General features: G+C 40.8%; 1 protein-coding gene across 2 annotated transcripts in view; it reads right to left on the bottom strand.

Annotated features, from left to right (window-relative positions):
* cdh22 (cadherin 22) overlaps positions 1 to 25,291 on the bottom strand; it is a 226,968-nt gene that overhangs the window by 9,235 nt on the left and 192,442 nt on the right. For both annotated transcript variants that reach the window (XM_077573091.1, XM_077573092.1), the window contains 5 exons: positions 24,640 to 24,776; positions 15,064 to 15,185; positions 6,091 to 6,208; positions 2,979 to 3,128; positions 2,392 to 2,493 (listed from right to left, as the gene is read on the bottom strand). In XM_077573091.1, the coding sequence (XP_077429217.1) occupies positions 2,392 to 2,493; positions 2,979 to 3,128; positions 6,091 to 6,208; positions 15,064 to 15,185; positions 24,640 to 24,776 (629 nt within the window). The remainder of the gene's footprint in view (positions 1 to 2,391; positions 2,494 to 2,978; positions 3,129 to 6,090; positions 6,209 to 15,063; positions 15,186 to 24,639; positions 24,777 to 25,291) is intronic.

The raw sequence follows: 25,291 nt of genomic DNA, 5'->3' as shown, positions 1-25,291 counted from the left end.
TGAGCTGCGGCTGGGCGATATGGACCCCCCAAAAAAATCGTGATTTGAATCTAATAAATCTAACACAAACATTTATTCAAATTCCACAATTAAGTATTTGGTAGCTATTGTAAACATGTATTGTAAACCATCCATCCAGCATTCTGCCACTTGTGCAAAATTGCATTCGTCCAGAAGAGAAAATCCGATTTTCACGATTTAGCAAATTTTCGATTTTTTTCGATTTGATTTTTTTCCTTTTTTTATCGAATTAATTTGATTTATTGCCCAGCCCTACACTGAGCTATAAGAGGCTTGGGTTGTATACGGTATACTCCCATGGATAACACAAAAAAAAAAAAACATACGATTGAGGTATTGCCAAGGTAAATGTCTAAAAGTGAAAAAAAAAAAATTCTTATTAAGCCCCCTGTATAATTGAAATAGTATGTAGAACCTTTTTTCATGCTTGAAAAATAAGGCCCCCGTGATAAAAAAAAATATCATGACACCTCACCACATAAAACTCTACTGATGCCCCCATGTTGATGCTCTTGCGATTTAGGCCGCTCAAAAGGGCTTTGCTAAGACCTCCTATCGTGCTTTGGTTCGAGCATCTCAAGACCTTGCAACGCTTTTCATTTAGTGTCTTTGAGCTGACGAGGCCCCCAAAACACAACACAACACAGTTTTGTCTTGAATAGGAAGCGCGGGAGGCTGCATATGACGTGTACGCAACGTGTTTGTGGATGCTTTCAAAAAGACGATGAATAAGTGATGCGCTGCTGCCGAGAAGATGTTCTCCTTAATGGAGGCATGTCCCTAACTAGTCTCATTAGGACGAGCTCTGTACAAGACACGGATAGCCGTGTGAGTCACATTTGCAAGCAGCGGGGTGTCGCGTCATCCATCATTCAGGTGGCGCCGCTCGCTCGCCTCTGGGGTAACGAATATTCATAAAAAAGTTCACACGGAACAAGACCAAGTCTCTGTGTGTACAACATGTTTGCATTTGAACAAGCGCGTTTAAAGTCGTGTCACTGTCAAGTGGGTTTTGCTCCTTTCATTTCATCTCAATAAGAACGAAAGTGACAAGCCAGAATGCTCGCAATGGAGCAAAGACCTCCGCCAAGGACGAAAAGCCATTGACATTGTCCTGTTCCTTTGAATATGATAGCATGTCATGTGATTTTTTTTTTAATTATTTGAATCCCTTCACGGTAACTATGCCAAGCAAAAAAAAAGAAAAAAGTGGCCAGACGAATAAAGTATGTATTCATTATGAATTCGGAACGGAACGTATGGTGTTCCACAGGGTTCAATTCCGGGGCCTCTGCAGTTTTTATTATGTCTGCTGCCCCGAGTTTCAAAAAAAAAAAAAAAAGCAGTTGTCTACAAATATAGAGTTGAGCGATGGGAGTCAGCATCCTAACTGCATGATTTGTAATGCCAAGTTAAACAATTCTTAAATAATAAATAAAGTTTTATATAATTTTTATGCAAACCTAAAAAAAAACAACAGTAAAACTAAGCACTTTATTGGCGGCATAGATACTTACGCAACATTTATTATAACAAAAGAATTTTCATTTTCAGGAAAAGACCATCCAACAATCGTAAGTGGTAGAATTGTTCAATATTTACGATTGCAAATCCTCTTCAGTTGCATTTTGTTACATTAGGAAGCAAGCGGAAGCACAGGTTTTTACCGGACACAAAAAGGAGGAGCAAACGTTTATGTTGAGTGTTTGTCTAACTTTTCTCATGTCATTTACTGGCCCACACATGCCGATTATTTTCGGTGTCGTGCGTGAGGTCTTGGTTAAGATTTAGAAAATCGAAATGTGTATACACAGCCTTACTGCAGCCCTTTTTCTGAAACAGCCCTTGATGAAAGTTCCGAATGAGTACACGGTAAATACTCTAGAGTAAATTTGACTCTATTTCGAGTGAGACCAAATAGACTCAGTTTTACAGTAATATTTGCACTTGGAAAAGAGAGTAAAATAAAAGAATTGAAAAAAATAAATAAAAGTCGCTCAAAGGTTGAGGAACGAACTCACGACCTTCAACTTGGGAGACTGCCACACTAACACCTGAGCTACGCCCCTCCTACGGTTTGCTTATGTCCAAAAGGAGACCAAAAACATCAATTTTGCTTGGCGTTACGAAGATTCCAGCTGACATGAGCAATATACTAACACCCGGCAAGAGCTGCGTAGCTCAGGGAGTAGATCAGCCGTCTCCCAAGCTTAAGGTCATGAGTTCGTTCCTCAACCCTTGAGTGACTTTTATTTTTCCCCAATTCTTTATTTGACTCTCTTCCAAATAAAAATACTACTCTAAAACTGTGTCTATTTGGTCCCACTCTAATGAGTACCTCTGTCTATCCTTCCAAGCACATTCGCTTACCTATGAGGATGAGCATGCACACCAGCAGTGCTATAAGTGCCCCCGGGCTGAGAGCGGCGCTCATTACGTAGGCTGTGGCGTTGCAGGACGTGATGGCTCCCTCTGTAAAAAAAAAATAAAAAATAAAAATCACATTACATAGAGGCCAGGGCATTAGACAGTTCGAAACGGTATAGGATTATTATTATTATTTTTTATAGGTTTTAGGCGAACTAATGAATGCACGCAACATACACATATTCACCCACATACAAAAAATAATAAAAATACAAAAATATATATATAAAAAAAAAAGAAATTAAAAAAAAGGAGAGCAATGATGATGACATGTCAAAATGGTAAAATTACCGAATGAACAATACTGAGGTCTCCATAAAAGAAAAAAAAAAGACAGTTCAGTGGACACTGATTAAAGTCATCCAGAGTGGAATAGCCAAGTTTACAGTATATTAAAATTTGTACCCTCGCCTTGATTTTTTTGGGGGGGGGCTGCAGCTAACAAATTGTGTGCAAAAAGCAAAACAACAGGCGACCTTTCAGTGCTGCTGATCCTGACGGTGACGGTGATTGGCGCTAATGGTGCTCACCTGTGTCACAGCCGCAGATGTAAATGGTCAGTGTGCCCGTGGAGCTGAGCGAGGGGGCGCCGCTGTCACACACCAGGATGGGCAGGAAGTAGACGTTCTGCTCGTGGCGGTTGAAGCCCGAGCGCTGCGTCCGGATGCCGGCGGTGGTGTCTGGGTTGGGTTGGAGGGGTGGAAGGAGACGTGATGCTTTTTTTTGGGGGTCAGAGTTTGAAATGGCGGCGAAATAAAACGTATGTGAGGAGCTTCCGAAAAAACTCGGGAGAGGAAGCCGAAGAAAAGACCGATAGAGAAGCGACAAATCGCATCCTGTAGATGTTACGGTAAATTTCTAAAAGTGGCTGTTTTAGCCATATGAGAGACCGCCACTATGGTAGATGGGCAAGGGTTGCCCTGACGACAGAGATACTGTTTGCTAGTGATGGGAAAATGAAGCCTCATGAAGCTTCATGAAGCACTTTTGCTATTTTTATTACTCCTCTAGATGGTGCTCTCGGTTCCATTACAAAGGCTAGTGCAATGAAAATGTATTACATTTCCACTGCCTTTTTAAACCAATAGTGCCATCTAGAGGAGTCAAAAAATATCACAAGTGCTTCATGAAGCTTCCATCACTACTGTTTGCATCAACATGATTTTGTTTTTGTTTTCACGGCCGCTTGTTTTTCAACGTCAATCGTGTGTATTTCCTCCCGTAAACAAACATGAACGCATGCGAGAACGGAAGCAGAATAAACAGAATTTAAACATCAGCGCTTTTGTGAATGAAGCCCGTCCGGCAGACAAAGATGGATGGACGAGAATTCCTGCGGAGGCTTTGACAAATCGAGTCGGAGCATCGTGGTGTGCGCGCTTGCATAGGAGATATCAAGCAATCCATCTTCCACAACGTACATCATCCACGCGGCACCCGTCGGGCTCCTCTGGCACGCCAGGAAGACATATTATTTGGTATTTAAATAATATAAACAAAATATTCATATCTTAAGAAATGTAAAAAATAGTTTTCATTTAAAAATGTGCGTACTTTTTTAAAATGTGTTTTCATTGGTATGTCCGTTGTTGTTGTCGTAGCAGTGAGGGATAAGTGTGCCGATATTGAGCATTTTCACAAATATCGGTATTGGCCTTTTTTTTTTTTTTTTTATCTGATGGCCGATATAAAACCATTTTAATCTCAGGGAGCTATTTATTTAAATTTTCAGTTAACTATATAAGATGCTACTGACCCTGGGAACCTTCTAAACCATTTGGGTTTTTTCTTAGACATTAAAACAAAGAAATGTGAAAGTTTAAGATTTGAGGTATTTTTATATTTATATGTATATTTATATTTATTTTTTATTTATTTATTTATTTTTTTTAATTTACTGTTGAAAGCTATAGAGCGCTATGGCATTTACTTGGTTAAGTTTCCATTTCACTTAAGACGTACCGATAACCTTGGGAGGTCCCTGAACGTTTTGTTAAGATAAAAAAAAAAACTGAAAACTTTTTCAATAAACATGCTTTAAGACATTGCAACTGAATCAAGATTGCCATTTGTATTTTAAACCATTTTTACGCCAATATTCCCCCACCCCCCTTTAGTGAAAATGAATATCGGCTTCAAATATCGGTTATCGGCCTCCTTGACTACTAATAATCGTCATCGGTAAATTAGTAAATTAAATACTACATGTTTATGGTTTAAGTTTCTATCACGTGTCAATCCCACTTAGATTCACGTGCATGTTTTTTTTTGTGTAAAAATTGAAGACAAACTCCAGTCCAAACGTGTTTCAGAAGTACGGAAGGAGAGAAAAATAACGCCGGAGAATGAGTAACATGAAAAGTGCTCGCACATACAACGGGCACGGGCTGAACTATTTAGACACTAACACAATTAAAAATGATTTAATCTAATCAAGCAAAGTGCTTAAAGTAACTTTGGTTGCCGTAAGCGTCGTGTCAGGAATCCGCCGAGTTTGCCGTGCTGATGTTTGCTTTTCCTGACGACCGCTGACAACATTAAAAGTGTTTATCAGCACGATGGTGTTGGTGATAGGTAGGTCTGATAGGGGAGGGGGCATGAGGGGGGGGGGGGGGTATTTTCTTTTCTCTCTCCTCTCCTCTTCATCATGGTGTGTGCCGCGTCCCACGGACGGCATGAGGAGGAGACGATGCGGCAGATTGAAAGTGACAGGTTGACAAATGCGTCCACCAGAGGAGACACGGGAGAGGCCAACAACGAGAACGGGTGGGAGGATTACAAAGTCTGTGTGTGTGTGTGTGTGTGTGTGTGGGAGGGGGGGGGGGGGGGTGCCCCCCACACACACACTTACGTAGGTATACAAGGCTCACTATAGCGGGGATGTTTTTGATTGCCTTCCCTGGCCTACCATATAAACAAACACGTGCGGTGGGTTGGTGACATGTGACCTTTACATATATTTAATCACTCGCATACACACGGCATGTCACGCCAGCGCTGAGGAAATTACACATGCCGGCGGATGTGTGCGTGTACGCAATGCGTGCGTGTGCGTACACAGCTGGAGGAAGCTTGAGGGATGCATCTTCCCGCCCGTTTGTGCGTGCGTGCGTGCAGGTTCACGCTCAGGCTGCGGCGGGGGCCCTCGCTCGCTACCTCAGCTCAGCGCGCTGACATTTCCCCGTAGCTCAGGCTGCTCCCGTGACATTTCCCCGGTGTCACATTAATCTTGATTTAGCCGCGTGTCACGTTGGCTTAAGTCCGCGCCTTTAATCGAGGATCTGCCCACGTGTTTTTTTTTTTTTGTAGGTGGGGGGGGGGTGGGCAAGGCCAACTGGGCGAAAGGATGTGCGGCGAAGTTGGCAAAAAGTCAATCACGGGATATTATGCTCAGGGTGTTTATTTATTGGAGCTGTCAGTCATACTGTAGAGGAATAGTTGTTGTCATTTGGGCTGTGCTTACTTTTGCACGCAAGAACTCGGAGAAGCGGGTCATTATGACTCTAACAAGAACAACAAACTTGGGGACATGTTATGTAAAATTGACATCTTAATGGCTTGTAGACGAATAGTTGGGCCTAAAGTGTAACATTGAGAAGTGCAAAAGCCCACAAGAGCCTGCTTGTTCTTTCAAAATCTCACCTTTGATGTCCCACAGGTCAAAGTGTCGATTGCCGTAGGCTTCCGGGGCCAGCGTGAAGTAGAAGTGATGTCCGGCCTGCGGCTCGTCTTTGTCCACCACGCTGATGGTGTGAATTATCTACGGAGAGAACAAATGGTAGATAAAATGCTGCGTGAGAAAGGTTCGAGCTACACAATGCTTGGATCCATTTAGAGCAAACAAAGCCACCGCATTTGAGAAAGAACTCCGAAAAGCTTGAATGGATGTTGAAGTCCGAAGGCTTTCAGTCAAAGTGCAAATGAGCGGGTCTTTAAGTCAGAAAAGTATTTCTGAAAAAATCTGCATTTAAAAAAAAAAAAAAAAAAAAGCTACGGGCCAACTCTTCAAACGCTTCGCTAAAAGGCTTCCCAGAACATAAAGCGACAGAAATCTTCACTCGGGCTGCCGTATTCACTTCAGCGAGAAGCAAAATGCATCAGGAATATAAAAGGACGGGGAGAATTGAAAGGCACAAAACGCGGTTGGGGTGTCGGCCAGCAATCTTCTATAAGAAGAGTGATCCACATTCAAAGATAAAACTCAACTGTGATCCAATTTGGAGAACTCTGCGTGGACACAATGAGGTGAGAATACAATTCGCGGTGAGCTGAACAGACATCAAAACATCCCCCGGAGAGGCTCGCTGGCAATTCATCCAGCTTCCCTGCAGACCAAATCCCGTCCGCTGCGGGAACACATCAGAGTCGGTCACAAACTCGTCGCTGCGATGTCTGCCATGTGCCGAGATGAAGACAAAAATGCTAGGGTTTGAATTGCCTTCACTTAAGTTTACACACATTCAAAAATCTAAACAAAAACCTGTTTGTTTTTATATGCGTTACGAAACAATTTCTAAACCGCAAATGGTAGCCAACTGGATGTATCTAAGTTGACCGTTTTTTTTTTTTTTTAAACCATAAATTTTTCCAGTTTTAATCATTTAGACCAGTGGTCCCCAACCCTGGTCCTCAAGGACCGGTATCCAGCCTGTTTTCCATGTCTCCCACAGCCAACACAGGTGGAGATCGTTATCAGCCTTCTCCAGAGATTGCTGATTAGCTGATGATGTGAATCACCTGTGTTGGCTGTGGGAGGCATGGAAAACAGGCTGGATACCAGGTCCTTGAGGACCAGGGTTGGGGACCACTGATTTAGACTATGAATTGACTTAGAAAAAGCATGTTGAAATGTCCGCTAAAACATGCCCGCTAAAACATGCCCGCTAAAACACTGTTAATGACTGTAACGCCAGCTCTCACTTGAGCGTCTTCAGTTGGTTGCCGCTTGCATCCTAACTGGAGCTGGTAGGAGGGAGCACATAACTTCATTTCTATATCGATTTGATTTGTTTTTAAACTTTTACATGGGACAGAGGACTAAGCGCAGGGTCAGAGGTTTTCTCCGTTGCCGGGCTCAGTCTTTGGAACGGCGACCTGCTAAATGTTAGGCAAGCCTCCTCTCTGTTCGTCTTCAAAGCTCGTCGTAGTCACATTTTTAAAGTGCTCTATAGGAATTCATCTTTTGTTGTATGGGAAAATACTAGCGACGGAATTCAACCAAACTGAAGGTGACCAGAGTCTTGCTATCCCAGGATGCGTTGCACCAGGCCGTAGGCATCATCAAGACTTTCCTGCCTTCCTTCAGCAGACCCGACTGAAATCCACCGTCTGACGTTTCATTAAGCAGCATCCTGTCTGGGCAGGCTGAACGGATTTGAACGGATTGGCATTTAACCACAGGGCAAGCGCCATTGATGATTTCACAGCAACTGATTCCACGCCAGCCGCGTTAAAACCAGCTTTGCGAACCGCTCCGCAGCCAACGACCCTTCTCTTATGAAGACGTTTGGAAAACAACACTTTAATAAACGCAAAAATCCCTCAGCGCCAGACAATATTTTTTTTCTGTGATCTCCCGCTTACAAACAACAAACTCCAACACTCGTCTGTGATCCGTACAAGCTAAAAAAAAAAGTCTCTGCCAAAACAGACCTGATCTCATCTTCTCATCATTCTCCAAAGCCCTTTTCAGGTTCATGCAATTTTGAAGTCAGAAAGTGGTGGAGGGTGTTGAGCATCACAAGCAGGAGTTTTGTCTCCAACCCAGAAATGAACGCTCTAATTTCTTTGAAGAAATGGATGAAGTGAGCATTGATCTGCGTTTGGCGTCAGAGTCCTCAGCAGGGGTGCGACTCCGCGCCGTCCGCGGGTCAAGCCAAAACTGCGCCCTTTCCGAGCAAACAAATCTTAATGAGCTCCTATTTAAACCTCACTGAAGAATTTTGACCAACCATGATGAGGCACATCTAGCTCTTTGACTGCCAGACGTTTTCAGAAAAGGGATGCCGTGGGTGCCAGCCGATTTAAGCATTTTTGACTGATCTTTCAAGGTCCACAGAAAATGATGTGTTTGGACTATGGAAACACACATACTACCAAATGAAAGATTGGACTCTCATCTTTCATCAGGAAAAAAAAGTTTGTTTCTACCTTATTCCGTTTTTCAGTAATCAACAATAGAAAATGGTTAGTTTCACCTCTGTTTTGAAAAAACGTCTTTTAACGTCTTTGGCACTCATCCATAGGGTTTTACTAAACGTTATTTAACGTTTTTGGCAGTCAAAGAGCTAGTCTGTTCGATGAGACCTTTCGTCCCTATACAGTGCAAGCTACAGAAAGAGAACGACGGAAGAGGCGGAGCGTGCGGCTTGTGTGGGAGTTTATCGAGCAGCTGGCGTCGCTCCCTCAAGCACAATCACCTAATTAAATTTCTACCCGCCGCTCCCCTTTCTTGACCCCCTTAAATCTCCTGATTCGGCTGGAAAGCTAGAGGGGGGAGACTTTCCCAAAAGGTGCGGCCTGCCTGCTCGGGACCCGTCGGACCGCTCAAGGTTGCGAGAGGAAAAAGGAAGGGGTTTCCATTTCGGGGGAGCCACGGGAGGTAACAAATAAATAGCGAGACATCAAATGATCGAAGGGACATTCATCTCTGAAGGCTTTTGTCAATACAAATTTGAGTGGCAGGCTTGGAACAAATAACCATTACAAAGGCTACAACGTGAATCGGTGGAGGCTGATGATGTCTGTGGATGATGTCTTCCTCAGTCTCTCCTTTGGTCTCTTGAGGCCTCCCTAATTTGTTGGAATTTAGATGTCTCTGGGGTTGGTGAAGGACTCTGGTTGGTGGCCTGGTGGGTGGTGTCTGGTCAGTGCTGGATTTCACTTTCCTTTCTTTGGTCCTTCCTCGGGTCTCCTGACGGCCTCACGACTCTGGCTGGAAGTGTTCGGTTTAGGTGAACGGTATGGGAGTTTTTTTTTAATAGGTTTTAGGTGAACTAATGAATACACACACACTCGCACGCACACACGCACATGCACATACTCACCCACATACAAAAAAAAAAAAGAGCAATGATGGTATGTCAAATCGGTCAAATTACCGAATAAACAAGACGGATTTCACTTTCCTTTCTTTGGTCCTTCCTCGGGTCTCCTGACGGCCTCACGACTCTGGCTGGAAGTGTTCGGTTTAGGCGAACGGTATGGGAGTTTTTAATAGGTTTTAGGTGAACTAATGAATACACACACACTCGCACGCACACACGCACATGCACATACTCACCCACATACAAAAAAAAAAAAGAGCAATGATGGTATGTCAAATCGGTCAAATTACCGAATAAACAAGACGGATTTCACTTTCCTTTCTTTGGTCCTTCCTCGGGTCTCCTGACGGCCTCACGACTCTGGCTGGAAGTGTTCGGTTTAGGTGAACGGTATGGGATTTTTTTTAATAGGTTTTAGGTGAACTAATGAATACACACACACTCGCACGCACGCACATACACATACTCACCCACATACAAAAAAAAAAAAGAGAGAGCAATGATGATGACATGTCAAATCGGTAAAATTACCGAATGAACAATACTGAGCCTTCCAAAAAAAAAAAACAAAGGCTACAACGTCAGATACACTACAAAAAAAGTACATGTTAATAATGCCACATAGGAAGGTCTGAGTTGAGAGTCACACGTGTCACCGTGCTGCTCGCCCCAAAAACAACATGTTTACATGCTATTTATTTTGTTAGCTGGGGTGAAAAAAAAATTGTGCCGATGTGGATTAAATAACTTTTGACTTTTCTTTTTTTTTTCTGGAGAGCTCAGTATTGTTCATTCGGTAATTTTACCGATTTGACATGTCATCACCATTGCTCTCCTTTTTTTTTTTTAAACTATAACTTTTGACTTTTCAAATATACTGTCTGATTTAGTTGGGGCCAAGGTGGGAGCAGTCCGACCCACCGGATGCGGCCGATGGCGCCACGGTGAACAAAAGCTTGTTGTGAGTGCCAGCTGTCGACACATTTTTAACGCACATTAAAAGCGAAATTACTTTTAGGCATAAAGCTCAAAGTGCACTGGGCTGAAAAGCAGAAAAAAAGTTGAGTGAGAAAATAGGACTTTTTCAGTAGTTAAAGGACTTGCCTTCAGCTTGAAAAATGTTACTGCTCAGCCGTATAGAATGTGAAAAATGGTATCACAGCATTGAGAGGAAAGTTTTATCCTTGACATTCATCAAATAAATAGGAAAAAAGAACATACCAACAACAGACAATAAACACAGAAGAGTGTGAAATTTGGCACTTGAAAAGTTTTCTTTGCCAAAGCTACCTCATTTGACTAATCTGCAAAGGTACCGCAACTTTTCTTGCGTTCCCGTTTCTTTTAATCACTCCTACTTTTTGGACATGCATTTCCTTCCACAAAATCATTCCAATTTCAAAATTTCCCCAAAATTACGCCAATGGGGCTAGTATATATATTTTTTTCATTCTAAATGATCACCGTTTTCCCCAAATTAAACATTTGTCCCCTAAAATGCCCCATTCATTCCCATTCTTTTTTTTTTAATAAATTTTTAATTTTTTTTGGAGAACTCAGTATTGTTCATTCGGTAATTTTACCGATTTGACATGTCATCATCATTGCTCTCTTTTTTTTTTTTTTTTTTGTATGTGGGTGAGTATGTGTATGTGCGTGTGTGCGTGTGAGTGTGTGTGTATTCATTAGTTCACCTAAAACCTATTAAAAAAAATCCCATACCGTTCACCTAAACCGAACACTTCCAGCCAGAGTCGTGAGGCCGTCAGGAGACCCGAGGAAGGACCAAAGAAAAGAAAGGAAAGTGAAATCCATCTTGTTTATTCGGTAATTTGACCGATTTGACATATCATCATTCCTCTTTTTTTTTTTTTGTATGTGGGTGAGTATGTGTATGTGCGTGTGTGCGTGTGAGTGTGTGTGCATTCATTAGTTCACCTAAAACCTATAAAAAAAATCCCATACCGTTCACCTAAACCGAACACTTCCAGCCAGAGTCGTGAGGCCGTCAGGAAACCCGAAGAAGGACCAAAGAAAAGAAAGGAAAGTGAAATCCAGCACCGACCAGACACCACCCACCAGGCCACCAGGCCAGAGTCCTTCACCAACCCCAGAGACATTCATTCGCATTCAGTGTTCGAGCATATCAATCGGTCATGCTGCAAAAATCTTCCCGTGGAATGAGAACATATTTCGGGGAAGAGATGTACACTCCTGATAAAGACTCTCATGCCTAACCATGTTGAACTGAAGAAGCCTTTTTAGAGTCAAGTTGGTAACCTTTTCCGATGACCTGGCTGAGAACGTGCACGTACCGTCAACGACTCTGACTCCCAAAGAGCCTTGCAAGAACATTGACAACAAGCCCATCCAATAATCACCATAGAAGACTATAGATGCCGCCGTGCAGTAAATCTGCACTATGCATCTTGACGAAGCCATGTGCCGCACCCCGGGAGGGAGTCTCGGCCCATTTGCAGAGCCAACATGGATGCCAGGATCAGCCTTCTGTGAAAAAGTTTGGAAACTCGACGCAGGCAATTTGACAGTTGATTTGGTTTGTGTTGATGCGAAATGTAGCAGGTGTTGTGTGGGCTTTTCTAATGCATTCTGCCAGCGTCTCAGGCCTCAGACGCTCGGCGCTCAACAAAAGCAGCGTGAATGCTTTCAAACGTTGAGTTATTTATTTATTTTTGCTTTTCACAGTAGCCAGATGGAATGGAGAGGAGTGAACGTTCGTCTCAGGGTGCGGGAGGCAAGGAGGAGAAACTCATCAGAAATATTTGACTTTTACTTAAAGTGAAGGAAATATTTTCTTCATTTATGCCAGTTTCAAATAGATGTTGCCCTTTGAGGTTCCGCCAGAATGCTGCCGGATTGTTATAGTTTCACTTTACTTTTGGTAATTTATGTAAAAGGAAAATGGTCTTCTTTTCTTTGGTCCTTCCTCGGGTCTCCTGACGGCCTCACGACTCTGGCTGGAAGTGTTCGGTTTAGGTGAACGGTATGGGATTTAAAAAGAAAAAAGAAAAGAAAAAAAAAGGTAAATGGTACTACTACTACTTCGAGGCGGTTACAAAGGTCTAGGATCAAGCCGACAAACTCAGGGTTGTGAGGCAACCACTCTACCACTGAGCCGTGCCGATTGATCGATTGATTGATAATGATTAGGAATCAGTTTCTGATTTGTACGTCATTCGGAATGCACCATAATCTAGCCTATGGTAGTGCAATGCCGTATTCAAAAAACACTTTTAATCCAGGAATATAAAATATATATATTTTTAATTAAAGTCAAAAATTTCTGCACAACTGTAAACACGTTATTCCTATCAATAATGAGTTTGTGGAATATTAATGAAGCAAAAAAAATCGACTTGTTTTTTTGTTTTTGATTTTTTTTTTAATTCATCTAGACTTAAAATGACATCTCAATGCTGAAGGGCTCACCTTGTGACCGTCATGGCGCACCTGCATGCTTTCTGGTTCGGTCACGTGACGTTCGTTATAAATCTTGCTCGACAGTCATCGCAGCAAAACTACCAGATTTTATTTTTTAGCAATTACAACCGTGCCTCTTATATGAACCTGGAATTTGAAGTAAACAATTGAATTGAACTGAATAGCATCTTGTTGTTTTCCCTTCCTTTAACCAAACTTCTCTGTCGACGCAACCCGTTCCTTGCTCTAAATCATACAGTGTTTCATTCGGACCCCTGTTACCTATGAAAATAATAGGTAGGGGGGGAAAAGTATTGTTTTCCCTCAGGCCCCCCTCTTGTGAATCCCCCAGAGACTGAAAATGAGTGCTGGAAAGCCTTTGGCCAAAAGCAAACACATTTTCATTTAATCCCAGCAGCCAGCCGCAGCCGCCATCTCTACAACACCATTAAAAGCCAGAATAGACAAGTAAAAATTGATGCGAATAACCTTTCATATGCACCCCGCCTTTCCATCTCCCCTCACAGGTGCCAACAGTTGCTAGGTAGGCATTTCCTGTATTTATATAAAGAGCTTGCACAATGCGTGCGGACCATCAGTTTTGGTGCAGGACGTCTAATCAACTCGTGTGATTAGGAGCGGAAGGTTAATGCAGGCTTCGTCTGGAGGTCGGGGGAGGCGGCGGGTGAAAAAGAAAAAAAAAAGAAAAAGAAGTAGCGGGTGACGGGAATTGGGAAATGTAAGCATTTAAGCCCCACGGATCAAGAGGAGGACACACCCGAACCTCATTACACATGTAAATACGACATCCAGCATGGAGGCTGGACTGTTTTTTAAGCCTTGCTTTTTTAATTACCCCTTTGTTTTCAACACATAATTGGCTCCAACTTAGCCCAGGGCATTTGCACTGTGTGTGCGTGGAGCATAAAACACCCGAATAACCCTTTGAATTTTTAATGTTTATCAGCGAGAACCCATCGAAGTGGTAATGGTCTCACCTGCGACGGTGACTTTTCACGCTGTTTAATGCCCCAAAAACAACTTCTTGAATATTTTTTTCTATGGCGGATGCACATGCACATTTATAACCACCACCCACAACATTAAGTACACCTGCTCATGAGAGCCAGTATAATAAACATTTCGGGCAGGTTGCACAAATCACCATGAAAACTACAATCATATCCTCGTGCCCATTCATCCCTGCAACTTGAACACTTTATTCTTGATCTCAGGGATCACGTTTCGTGGATCTTGTGAACATATGGGTTGGAATTCCTTGAATGATTGAAAACAAATAGAAAAATAGTAGCAAAGTAAGATGTTCCTTTTTTTTTTTTCTGGAGAGCTCAGTATTGTTCATTTGATTTGACATGTCATCATTGCTCTCCATTTTTTTTAATATATTTTTATATATATATATATATATATATATTTTTTTTTTTTTTTGTATGTGGGTGAGTATGTGTATGTGTATGTGCGAGTGTTCATTCGATTTGACATGTCATCATTGCTCTCCTTTTTTAAATATATTTTAAATATATTTTTTTATATTATTATATTTTATATTTTTTATATATATTTTTTATTTTTTTATTTATTTATTTTTTGTATGTGGGTGAGTATGTGTATGTGCGTGTGTGCGTGCGTGCGAGTGTGTGTGTATTCATTAGTTCACCTAAAACCTATTAAAAAAAATCCCATACCGTTCACCTAAACCAAACACTTCCGGCCAGAGTCGTGAGGTCGTCAGGAGACCAGAGGAAGGACCAAAGAAAGTAAGATGTTGCCTGCTGTACTCGGGTTGGCCTCTTAGGGGCAGTGTGGTGCCGCACATGCATGGAGTAGACACTTACAATACGATAAGAAGAGTTGTCTAAAAAGGATTGAAAAGTTGGGCATGTGCATTGAAAATTTTAGAGAAGGTCAAAATAAATTCCTCTGTAAAGGTTATAGAGCATTTCAGCCTTATCCCAGCTTTACTAATTGCCAGTCAGCTCGTTCACACCCATGGACAATTTAGGGTCTTCAATTAACTTAAGAAGAATGTTTTTGGAATTTTGGAGAAAGCCGAAGCACAATATTTACACAAGCAAGATGTAGTCGAAAGTCAATAAGAAAAAATTACCTGGCCCGCCTTGGCATCTTCGCATACGGAAGCTTCGTAGGGTGTGGCCAGCTGAGGAGGATTGTCGTTGACGTCCAATATCCGAATGCTCACAGCCGAGTGCGACGCCATGGTGTGGTTATCTACACGGGAAACAGAAAGAGCGGCGGTCTCGTGAGCCTTGCATCGGTCACATCAAATTGATCACTTGAATCAACGCGGCTGTCTCCGAAGGGTGATTTGATTTCACAAGTTAGCTGCAGCACTTTGCCGGTTCACGCCGTCAAAACGCCGACATTGACAAAGAGTGCAGAGGTGCCAGCATGTGCCGTCTTTACAACGCGGGCAATAATGTAGGAAAATCTAACGCAGTGACGGTACGGAAGCCGCTTTGGCGCTTCGGGCGGCGACGATCTACTGCCGTTTGTAAGCAAATAAGTCAAAGCATGAGCACAACATGCTCACAGATTGATTTATTAAGGCAGCTGTTTTGCTCTGTCAAGAAAGCAGAAGGAAAAGACGCACACGGAATCTGACAAGACTCTTCCCGTACGGAAGAAAGCAGTGGGCTCAGCTTTGCGGCTCACTTCTGAGAGCTTTTAATGCGACGCCTCCTCCATTTGCACACAAAACAACGTCTGGCATCTGCGAGCTACGTTGGGAGGAACACACTTAAAGTCACTGTCGCGTTTGAAGACATTTAGCATTTTCAATTTGATGTTATACTGTTTTTGAATTTACTTATAGGCATATCAATGTGATATAATCATGAGTGTTTAAAAGAATACAGTGGGATGGTGATTTTGTGAACGTTATTTGATCTTCGTACCCTCAATGCTGTTGGAGGGGGAATGTGCATGATGTTGTCAAGAGTCTCTTGTCATTAGAGACTGAAGGTCTGGGGTCAGATCTTGATTACATCTGTTCCCCCAATCAAGAAGGGGAACTGTATAAAGATGTCTGTTTACCATCAACATTACAACTTTGTTCAATCTAGGAGATGACATGTCTGCCCTTCGTTCAATCAAGAGCCGGGAGGAGGAACCTTTTATCTTTTGAGTATAAATGAGTCGATGTTCTGTAGACTGTTACACACTTGGGGGCTCCACATTGCATTCAGATGTGGGTGTCCTGACTGTGTCTTTAGAAGCTTCTAAATAAATCCTTGCAAGGAACCTTCTTCATCAGATCCTGAATACAATTATTTGGACACGCAAAGATTACACTTAATATAGTAATCAAAAATATTCCTTCACGTTTTAAAGTGAATAAATATAGGATGGAGAATTCAAGCCGAGTTGACTGTTTATTGGCATACCCCAAAATATAAATGTAATTTATGCTAATCGAAATAGTATAAAACGAAAACTTAGTCGAAACAAAAAAACATATAATAGGCAGTCAAAGAGTGAAAGTATATTTAACCCGTCATTTGAATCTGTTTCGGAGTTGTTTTCTTGTTCGATATCATAAAACAGACACCAATTATTCAAACGTTCGCATCCAGCGCTTCACTAATATGCCGAGCTTATGAGGAACACGCAGTGACAAAGGCGTTTGTTTTATTCATTAGGACATTTAAGCGAGATCACACAGGAGCAAGAACGCATGCACCCGGGCGGCGCTCGCTCTTAATGGGCTAAAATGTCAACGTGGGAGGTGCGAGGATGTTATAATTAGCACAATCAAAAGCTACTTCAAATTACTTTGACGTCTCCTTGTATCTTCATTTGTCCGATGTCCTCACAAAACATTATGTACAGGCGGCGCCTCGATATAAATTATATACGTAGCATGTGTTTACAATGTGCGTGTGAGTGAGTGAACGACAGACAGTTTCAAGTTGGAGATAGAAAGGAAATGAGAAAAAATTAAGCAAAATAAGTCTTGTTTGCTTCAGGTGTTAGCTTGATATCTTGATTAGAGAACTTTTTTTTTTTTTTATGAGTACGTCAGCAGTCACAGCACACGTAATTATGAATCATCCCAAAAAAACGCAATCACTGGAGTTAAAAGTCACTCACTGCATTGATGTCAAGTGTTTTAACTGTGCAAAAACAGTAGCAATTATGTGCACTTACTTTTAACAAAAGCTTCTTTCAAATGGTGGACGACATGCATTAATAATAACATCAGATGTGATTGAAAAAAAAAAAAATTGTATAGCAAAAAATGACTCACTAACGAACTGACAAGTCTACTGAGTATTTACCAACCGAGCTACATAACTAGCTATTTGCCTAACTTAAGCAAGTTAGCTAATTAGTTGTTAGCATTAACAACATAACTAGCAAGCTAACTCCCTGGCGAACAGGCTAACTAACTAGCTAACGAGCTAGCAAACTGTAAACTGCAAATTTCTACACCGCAATTAATACCACAGTAATAGAAATAGAGCAGTAATATACTGTATATATTTTTTAGAGATATAGAAACATGTCTCCAGCTCTTGTATGGGAGCCAGTGGCTATGTGAAAATAATAGCCACATTGTGCCGCTCTCTGGTGCAATCTCTGCACATACAGTGTCGGGTCCTGTAGTGTCCCGGCAGCTGATGAGAATGCTGGCCGGCACTAATAGTATAATCCTCACATCAATGAATTTTTTTTAATTTTTTTTTTTTATGGGGCCGCATTGTGGCGGAGCGGGAACGAGATCAGAACGGCGGGAAGAGCTCCGCTGGCAAAAAGATATCGTTTGTGTTCTGCTAATTTTGTCTCCTCATTATGTCGCTGTCCCCCGCTGAGCCCCAATGAAAAGCAGCAATCATCCCATGTTACACATTAAACATTTCAATTTCCAGAATTGAAAACAGATGAAACAATGTAAGAATTTCCCACACTTATGCAGCCCAAGCTGCCTCTATGAGGCGGTGGGAGGAGAAAGAAAAAAAAAAAACTATCAAGTGAGACGGATTCATTCAAGTGGCGCAAGCGGTGCTGTTCTAAATGTGTCTGCTGATGGACAAGAAGAAGAAAAGGATTGTGTTGTGTAGATTGTTGGCATCTTTTGTGGCACTCGCCAGCTGTTGTGCAGATTCCTGGGACTCGCTGTGCTACAAACTGGCAGCACATTGGAGAAAGGCAAATAAAACATTTTTGACTGCACATGCGCATCGTGGACGTATGCATCTGGTCTCTAGTGTCTCTACTTTTGTCCAACTTTTATTGAGTTAAGGCTGATAGAGTATTTTGCATGAGACAAATATCAAAAATGGCACAAAAAGACTCGAGTGAAATGTTGATGGTCAAATGTTGGACCCGACTCCATTACTTCCCCCTCAACGTCAAAGACATTTTGGACAATGTAATGTGTCCAGATTTGTGGGGACAATTTAACTCTTTGATTGCCAGACGTTTTCAGAAAAGGGATGCCGTGGGTGCCAGCAGATTTAAGCATTTTTGACTGATCTTTCAAGGTCCACAGAAAATTATGTGTTTGGACTATGGAAACACACATACTACCAAATGAAAGATTGGACTCTCATCTTTCATCAGAAAAAAAAGTTTGTTTCTACCTTATTCCGTTTATCAGTAATCAACAATAGAAAATGATTAGTTTCACCTCTGTTTTGAAAAAAACAACGTCTTTTAACGTCTTTGGCACTCCTCCATAGGATTTTACTAAACGTTATTTAACGTTTTTGGCAGTCAAAGAGTTAGGGAAGGCCCTTTTCTGTGACCGCAAAACTATTGGCCACTACAGGAAACCTGGTGATCAAAGGAGCTTGTAAGTAAGCGATTGAATTGTCCTCAAACTCATCAAATTAATTTGGCATGAGCCAGAAGTGAGATAAGTCAACGAGAGCCCTCTATCGGGTCATGTGACCACAAACACGTTCGCTATTGGCAAAGTCGTGCTCAGGTTAGAGCCATGTTTAATATGAAATTATTATCACTTTGCCGCCATTTGCAAAAAAGGCTCGAGTACTTTAATCCATACGGGGGGTTCACCATTAATAATAAAGTGCCGTTCCTACAGTTTCGAAGGCAGAATGCATTTTTAAAATGTGTCTTAAAACACATCTTTTCCTATTTTTGACTGAGCATGAGACTCGGCATTGTTTTAGTGTTTTATGGTGTTTACTGTTTTTATGTTATTAATTTATTGATTTAACTGTATTTGTTTTTCTATGTCTCACTTTTTTATGCAGAGATACTTAGTTTTTAAAGTGCTTTATAAACAAAGTGAGTTGAGAAGCAAAGTCATAATTAGGTACATACTCGTCTGAAAAGCATTTTTAAATATATTTTACCAAGGACCCCTTAGAAAGTGTAGCTTAAAATGAGCCGTTGTGTCTTTAACAGGAGCGTAACAAGCGGAGAGAAAAAAAAGATGTCCATGAGAAATATATACGCCACACGAATCAAATAATGAAGCAAGGTTATATGTAATTCTGAATGCCTGAGTAAAAAGAAGGAGAATGAAAAATGCACTCTCTCCGCGACAATATTCAGACAAGAACGAGGTGGGGAAATCGTTTTTTGCCGCTATCAAGATAAAGCAACAGGGAATAACAAGGCATCTCCTGACATCATCTTGCCGCTCCTCATGTTTGCGGGTCCCCAGGTGTTTTAAAGGTGTTGTTCGCCAAACTAATTCAAGAATATATGTGATGCAGAATCTTGGTTTATACTTAACGGGTAGGCAAGACCTCGGGGGGGTTTCATTCCAGTGTCAGTAACAATGTGACTTGTAATATGCCATGAGAACATCGTGTTTTATCAGTGCCTAAATGGATTTTTTTCTTATTGTGCGTGGAACTGTCAATGTGGAGTAAATATTTTTTAACTGGCAAATACATTCAAACATATTTCTAAATATGTGTAAACATATCTAAATACGTCAGAATGTACTTGCAAATACTCGTGAAACTATTTGGATGCACGTTTAACCCATATGCGTTATTGTGACCATTTTTTGGCTTTTTGTTGTTTTCTGACCAAGCCATTTCAAAATAAAATACTGCCCACGGGTTAAACGACCTTCTAACTTATGCTCAAAAGGTACTCACAGGTATGTACTTGTGCAGGCTAAATGCAAAAATGTTTGCATTTTTCCCACAACACACGGTGGGTAATGAGCATGCGCACACCCCGCAGCATTTTAAGAAAAAAATGTTGAGCACAAATCTTGAACTGCAGACAAAATAAATGTTTACTTCATTTTTGAATGTATTGGTATAATGTAGGCCAAACGCTAAAAAAAAAAAAATATATATATATTTTTTTAATTTTTTTTTACATACGCATGTTTTTAGCATTTAGCTACAAGTACGTTCGAATGCAAATACGCTTCAACGTATGTAAAAAATGTTTTAAAAAAAAAATGCCATTGAATGCATTCAGCAAATCCTTGAATACACACACGCTCGCACGCACGCACGCACACACACACACACACACACACACACGCACATACACATACTCACCCACATACACACACACACGCACATACACATACTCACCCACATACAAAAAAAAAGTATATATATGTATATATATATATATATATATATATATATATATATATGTGTGTGTATATGTATATATATATGTATATGTATTTAAAAAAAAAAAAAAAAAAACATTTATTAAAATTTTTTTAATTGATTTGTTATTTTTTTTAAAAAAAAAAGGAGAGCAATGATGATGTCAAATCGAATGAACAATACTGAGCTCTTCTGTAAAAAAAAAAAAAAAAAAAAAAAAAGCAAATCCTTGCCTACAAATGTACCAAAGTAGGTTTGGCCCATTTGGTCACTAACCAAACGTTTCTTTTTTTTTTTATGTCTTGAAAGGGAATTTTGCAACCAAAACGCTGCTGGTTTTCACAAAAGAGGCTCCATATTCATACAGCACAACCTTTAGGGATGACATTTCCGCCGTTGCATGACGGCACTCTGCCACTGTGCACAGTCTGAACACACAAATGTCACATAACTCATACACACACGTCTCAATTGGACTGGTCACGTATCGTTTTTGGAATCTGTGTGGCGACTACTTTTCTTTTTCCCCCCTTTGCAGACATCTCTATTAGGTACTAACTTGTTGTCTGAGTGGAAAAGTACAACATGATTGAGTCCTTGCTGGCCTTTGGAGGAGCATCACGGCAGAGAATTGTCTATTTCATCCCGCAGCCATGACCTCTTGATTGAATTTGTCACGGGGACACGTCGTGACACATTACGGCACGCGGGCAACCTTTGCAGCCGAAGCACTCTCGCTGATTTCTCTCCTTGTTCTTCCGCGGCATCCACCGTTTGGAAAAAAAATCGGAGGTTTTGTGGGGATATGATTTAGTTTATTTTTTATTTTTCTCTCTCACACAATTTAATACCCGGGTTTTGCTCACTTCCCAAAATGCAGCAGTTTGGCATAGTAAATAAATAAATATATATATATGTTTTAATGCCACTCTCAGTTAAGGTTTACTGTCAAACAAAAACAAAGATAATCACACATTATGTATTTAGAACAACCACATAACTTTGCGTTAAAGTCTGCTAGCTTAATGCTAACGAATAATGAGAAATGTAATATACGGGTTTATGAATAGCATCAATATGGTGGTGTTGCAACGCATTAAGAAACATATATTTTGAACTAAAGTAGACACGCAATATAACGATACTCATAAGCATATATTCTTTATCCTCTGCGAAAAAGTACACCTTACAGAGATACTTAAATTAGAAGTCAAACATTTTCTTTGGGCTAATGTGTTCTATGTGTCCCCAGTAGTCTAAACATGGTTGTGTGGACTAAGATTTAAAAGGATACTTTACACATTTTTGCCATTTTCAGCAGTAAAAAAGTGAATATTTTGGCCATCATGAATTCACGGCTCACGTTTACAAGTTGAGCTGTGATTGGTTGTTACTTTACCTGATCCCTCAACACGTGATGCCAATTTCAGTTGACCGCTAGTGGCAAATTGTACAAGAAAATATATTTCCATGATCAAATTCATGACAAACAAAATATCAACCTTTTATTGCTGAAAATGAGTAAAGTATCCCTTTTCAGGCACTGCAACCTGTTGTCGACTGAAACGGACGTCAAAGTGCCCACAGGCTGGCCTTGTCGACGTCATGTGACCAAATTTCAAGGCGACGTGCTTAGGACAAACGGCTGTTTTGTTTGTATATTATTCTATTCTTCTGCGTTTTGATGAAACACACGCAGCGCTTGCTGGACAGAATCATGTTTTGATGTTACAAAAATCCAACTGCGCACATTGATTTGCCAGACAGACAATTTATGCTGCAGTGAATCTGTTTTTCCCTTCAACACCGCAAGAGATAAAGACTTTCCAAACGCACCTGTATCCATCTATCTATCTATCTATCCCCAGGGTTGAACCAACCTGTCTGGGTAAGAAGAAGAAGAAGAAGGAAAAAAAAAAAAAACACATTTCAGCTATGTGATATCATACTTGCTATCAGAAAATTATATGTCAGTCTAACTTAGCTGGATGTGTTAGAGAAAGTGCTAAATAAGGGTTAGGCGAGGAGAACTTTTAATTGGATGAATGTGAAAATGGGCTGCGTGCGTGTATTTGTACTGGAGGAGAAGGAGCACACATGTTATGCAGTTGCTGACATTTAGTGTGCATCTTGCACTTTGCTAGTCCGGGTTAATCCCGGGGCTCACACGGCCGAGCGTATTCGCAAAGCTCTTGTCACTTGTCCAATCGCGGCGATACAATAGTTCAAAGGTTGCCAAAGGACGTGCGGCGTAATTAAAGGTCGTGGCCAGTTTTAACAATGTCCTCAGACAAGTTGAACCCTGTGGCATCTGCGGCCTTTAAGTGGACGTATTATGGAAAACAGACATTTTAATGGCTTGTATACAAAATGTTGGGTGTCTGAACCGAGGAATTAAACAACCAAGTAAATCTTGTGTAACTGCCATAAATGTGTCAGTGAGTGATTGCGTCAGAATTTTGTGAATTGTGTCATTTCAGTAAGGATGATGAATATAATAACCAGCTTAACCCCTGGGCGTTATTTGACCATTTTTTGGCTTTTTGTTGGCTCTGACCAAGCCATTTCAAAATAAAATAACGCCCAGGGGTTAATGGCAAGATTCTCTGACTACAACTTGAGATCCGTGGGGCTTAACTGGCAGAATGTTTGTATCCACTTTCAGACTATATGGCCAGACAACACATTAGGTCAAAGCTAAAAATAAGCAGAAATGCACTGGTCTTTTGTTTTGGATTAGCTTTAGCTTTTGATTAGCATCACACACTTGATTGCTCAGTGAAGTTGTTGTCACAGTGGGAGCCTATGAAGTGCTGCCTTCACAAAGGAAAATGCAATCCATTCAATTTTGTAAAGTGCGCTATCATTCTTGATCCTTGGGTTATAATGGATGTGTAACACGTCTTCGATAATGAACAGAGACTGACATAGGGAAAACACTTTCTTTTTTTTTCATCTCGAAAGATTGTGTAAGATCGGCGACAAAGCCTAATCACCTGTGCTGAGGAAGTAGGTCACCGCCAATCATGGCTCATCGGTTTTTGGGGTTTGGTCAGCAAACTGAGCCATGATTGGTGGTTACCTACTTCCTGATGTCATCTTCAGTTGACAGCAAGTGGAAAAAATAGATTTTTAAGATATTAATTGTACATGAAAAATAATGAAGTTACCAAATGAATTGTGGACCAAATACTAACTTTTGCTGTTGAAAACGGCTCAACGAATCAAGTATCCTTTTCAAGAACTTTAGCAGATAATGATGGCGGCAATTGGAGATTGTCTGTTATCCGCTGCCGGCTCCGGTTTATTTCCGTTCGCCGTATGGTCGGGACATGTCAATCATTGCAATTCTAACTTTCAGACCACATTATTTGCTTCAATTTTGATTTTTGACAAGATGAGTGGAGTGCATTCATTTAAATGATGGAGCTGAATGATTCACTCTCGACACTCTTATATTGCGCTTGCGCTGACAAAATCAGATAATAGAATAAAATTAGGACATATACAAAAGGCAATATAATGTGCAATCTTGTAAAATGTCCTGCCCTTTTCTGAACTGTTTTTATAGCTTTATATCTGTGAAAATTCAAAATGATCCAGGCCAAGGTAAGCCGTAAAAGGTAAATGGAGGGGACTAGACTCTTCTTTTTTGTTCATTTTTTTTCTTGTTTTGCAACACATTGAAAACATACTTAGGCAATCATGCTACTAGGCCAGTGGCTCTTAACCAGGGTTCGATCGAACCCAAGGGTTTGGGTGAGTCGGACTCGGGGGTTCAGCGGAGGTCGAGGTCAACGATACTTTATACACAAGAGCCTCCGCTAGCTAGTATAAAAACAGAGACAGAGTGTCTCTCATCAGCCACCTCACAGGTTACCCTTTAAGAAATGAGGTCGAAAAATGTCCCCGGCAATCACAACACAAATACAAATGTGAAAAGCTGCACCCAGCAGTAATAATCACGCTGACATGGGAAGATGACATTTAAGACACTTTCAAAAAGATTACCAGACATAAATGCAATCAAACTTTTCTTGATAATATCCCAATTTATGTGTCAGATATGCAAATATTGCATAAGGAGCTAGCCTGAGCTAGCATACCTGCTTCTACGGCCTTCACGGTGATATTGTGCCAACCGGCTGTCTCACGGTCCAAAATCTTGTCCAGCGTGATGGCGCCCGAGCTGGGATCGATGTGGAAGATCATGTCCTGGTCCGTGCTGTGATCGATGGAGAACCTTTAGCAAAAAAATATAACCTACATTTAGTGTGTATGGAAAAAAAGTTCCAATAGACCATTATCAGTTTCAACAATGTTTTTGTATCATTTTATATTCCAATTCTAAATGAATCATAGCCGAGTCCTCATTAAATAATATTTTTTTGTCCTCACTTTAACTGTTTTGTTGTTGTATAATTAAATCGAAACAAGGAGGCTCTAACAGGAAGAAATATTTTCTATATATATATTTTTTATTATTTTTTTCAGAGTGTACGCTACCTCATTCCAGATTGTGCTCCAGTCGGCAGACATCTAATAGCGTCCCATGACAAAACAACACATCTCTAATTCGTGTGATATTTTTGTCGATTCAGGAAAAATAACATTAAACTTTCATATGGCACTCCGGACCAAACACAAATGTGTCAAACAATGATGAGTCAACAAAACAATCTGCTGAAAGGTGACATGTGGATACAAATGACATGACCAGTACAATATTTTTTTTTATGTGCTCATGAGGGCCCTCTG

Source organism: Vanacampus margaritifer, chromosome 8 (assembly GCF_051991255.1).
Source record: "Vanacampus margaritifer isolate UIUO_Vmar chromosome 8, RoL_Vmar_1.0, whole genome shotgun sequence".
NCBI classification, from domain to species: Eukaryota; Metazoa; Chordata; class Actinopteri; order Syngnathiformes; family Syngnathidae; genus Vanacampus; species Vanacampus margaritifer.
Note: the sequence above shows the minus strand (reverse complement) of the source record. Positions and strands in the feature narration are given on the sequence as shown.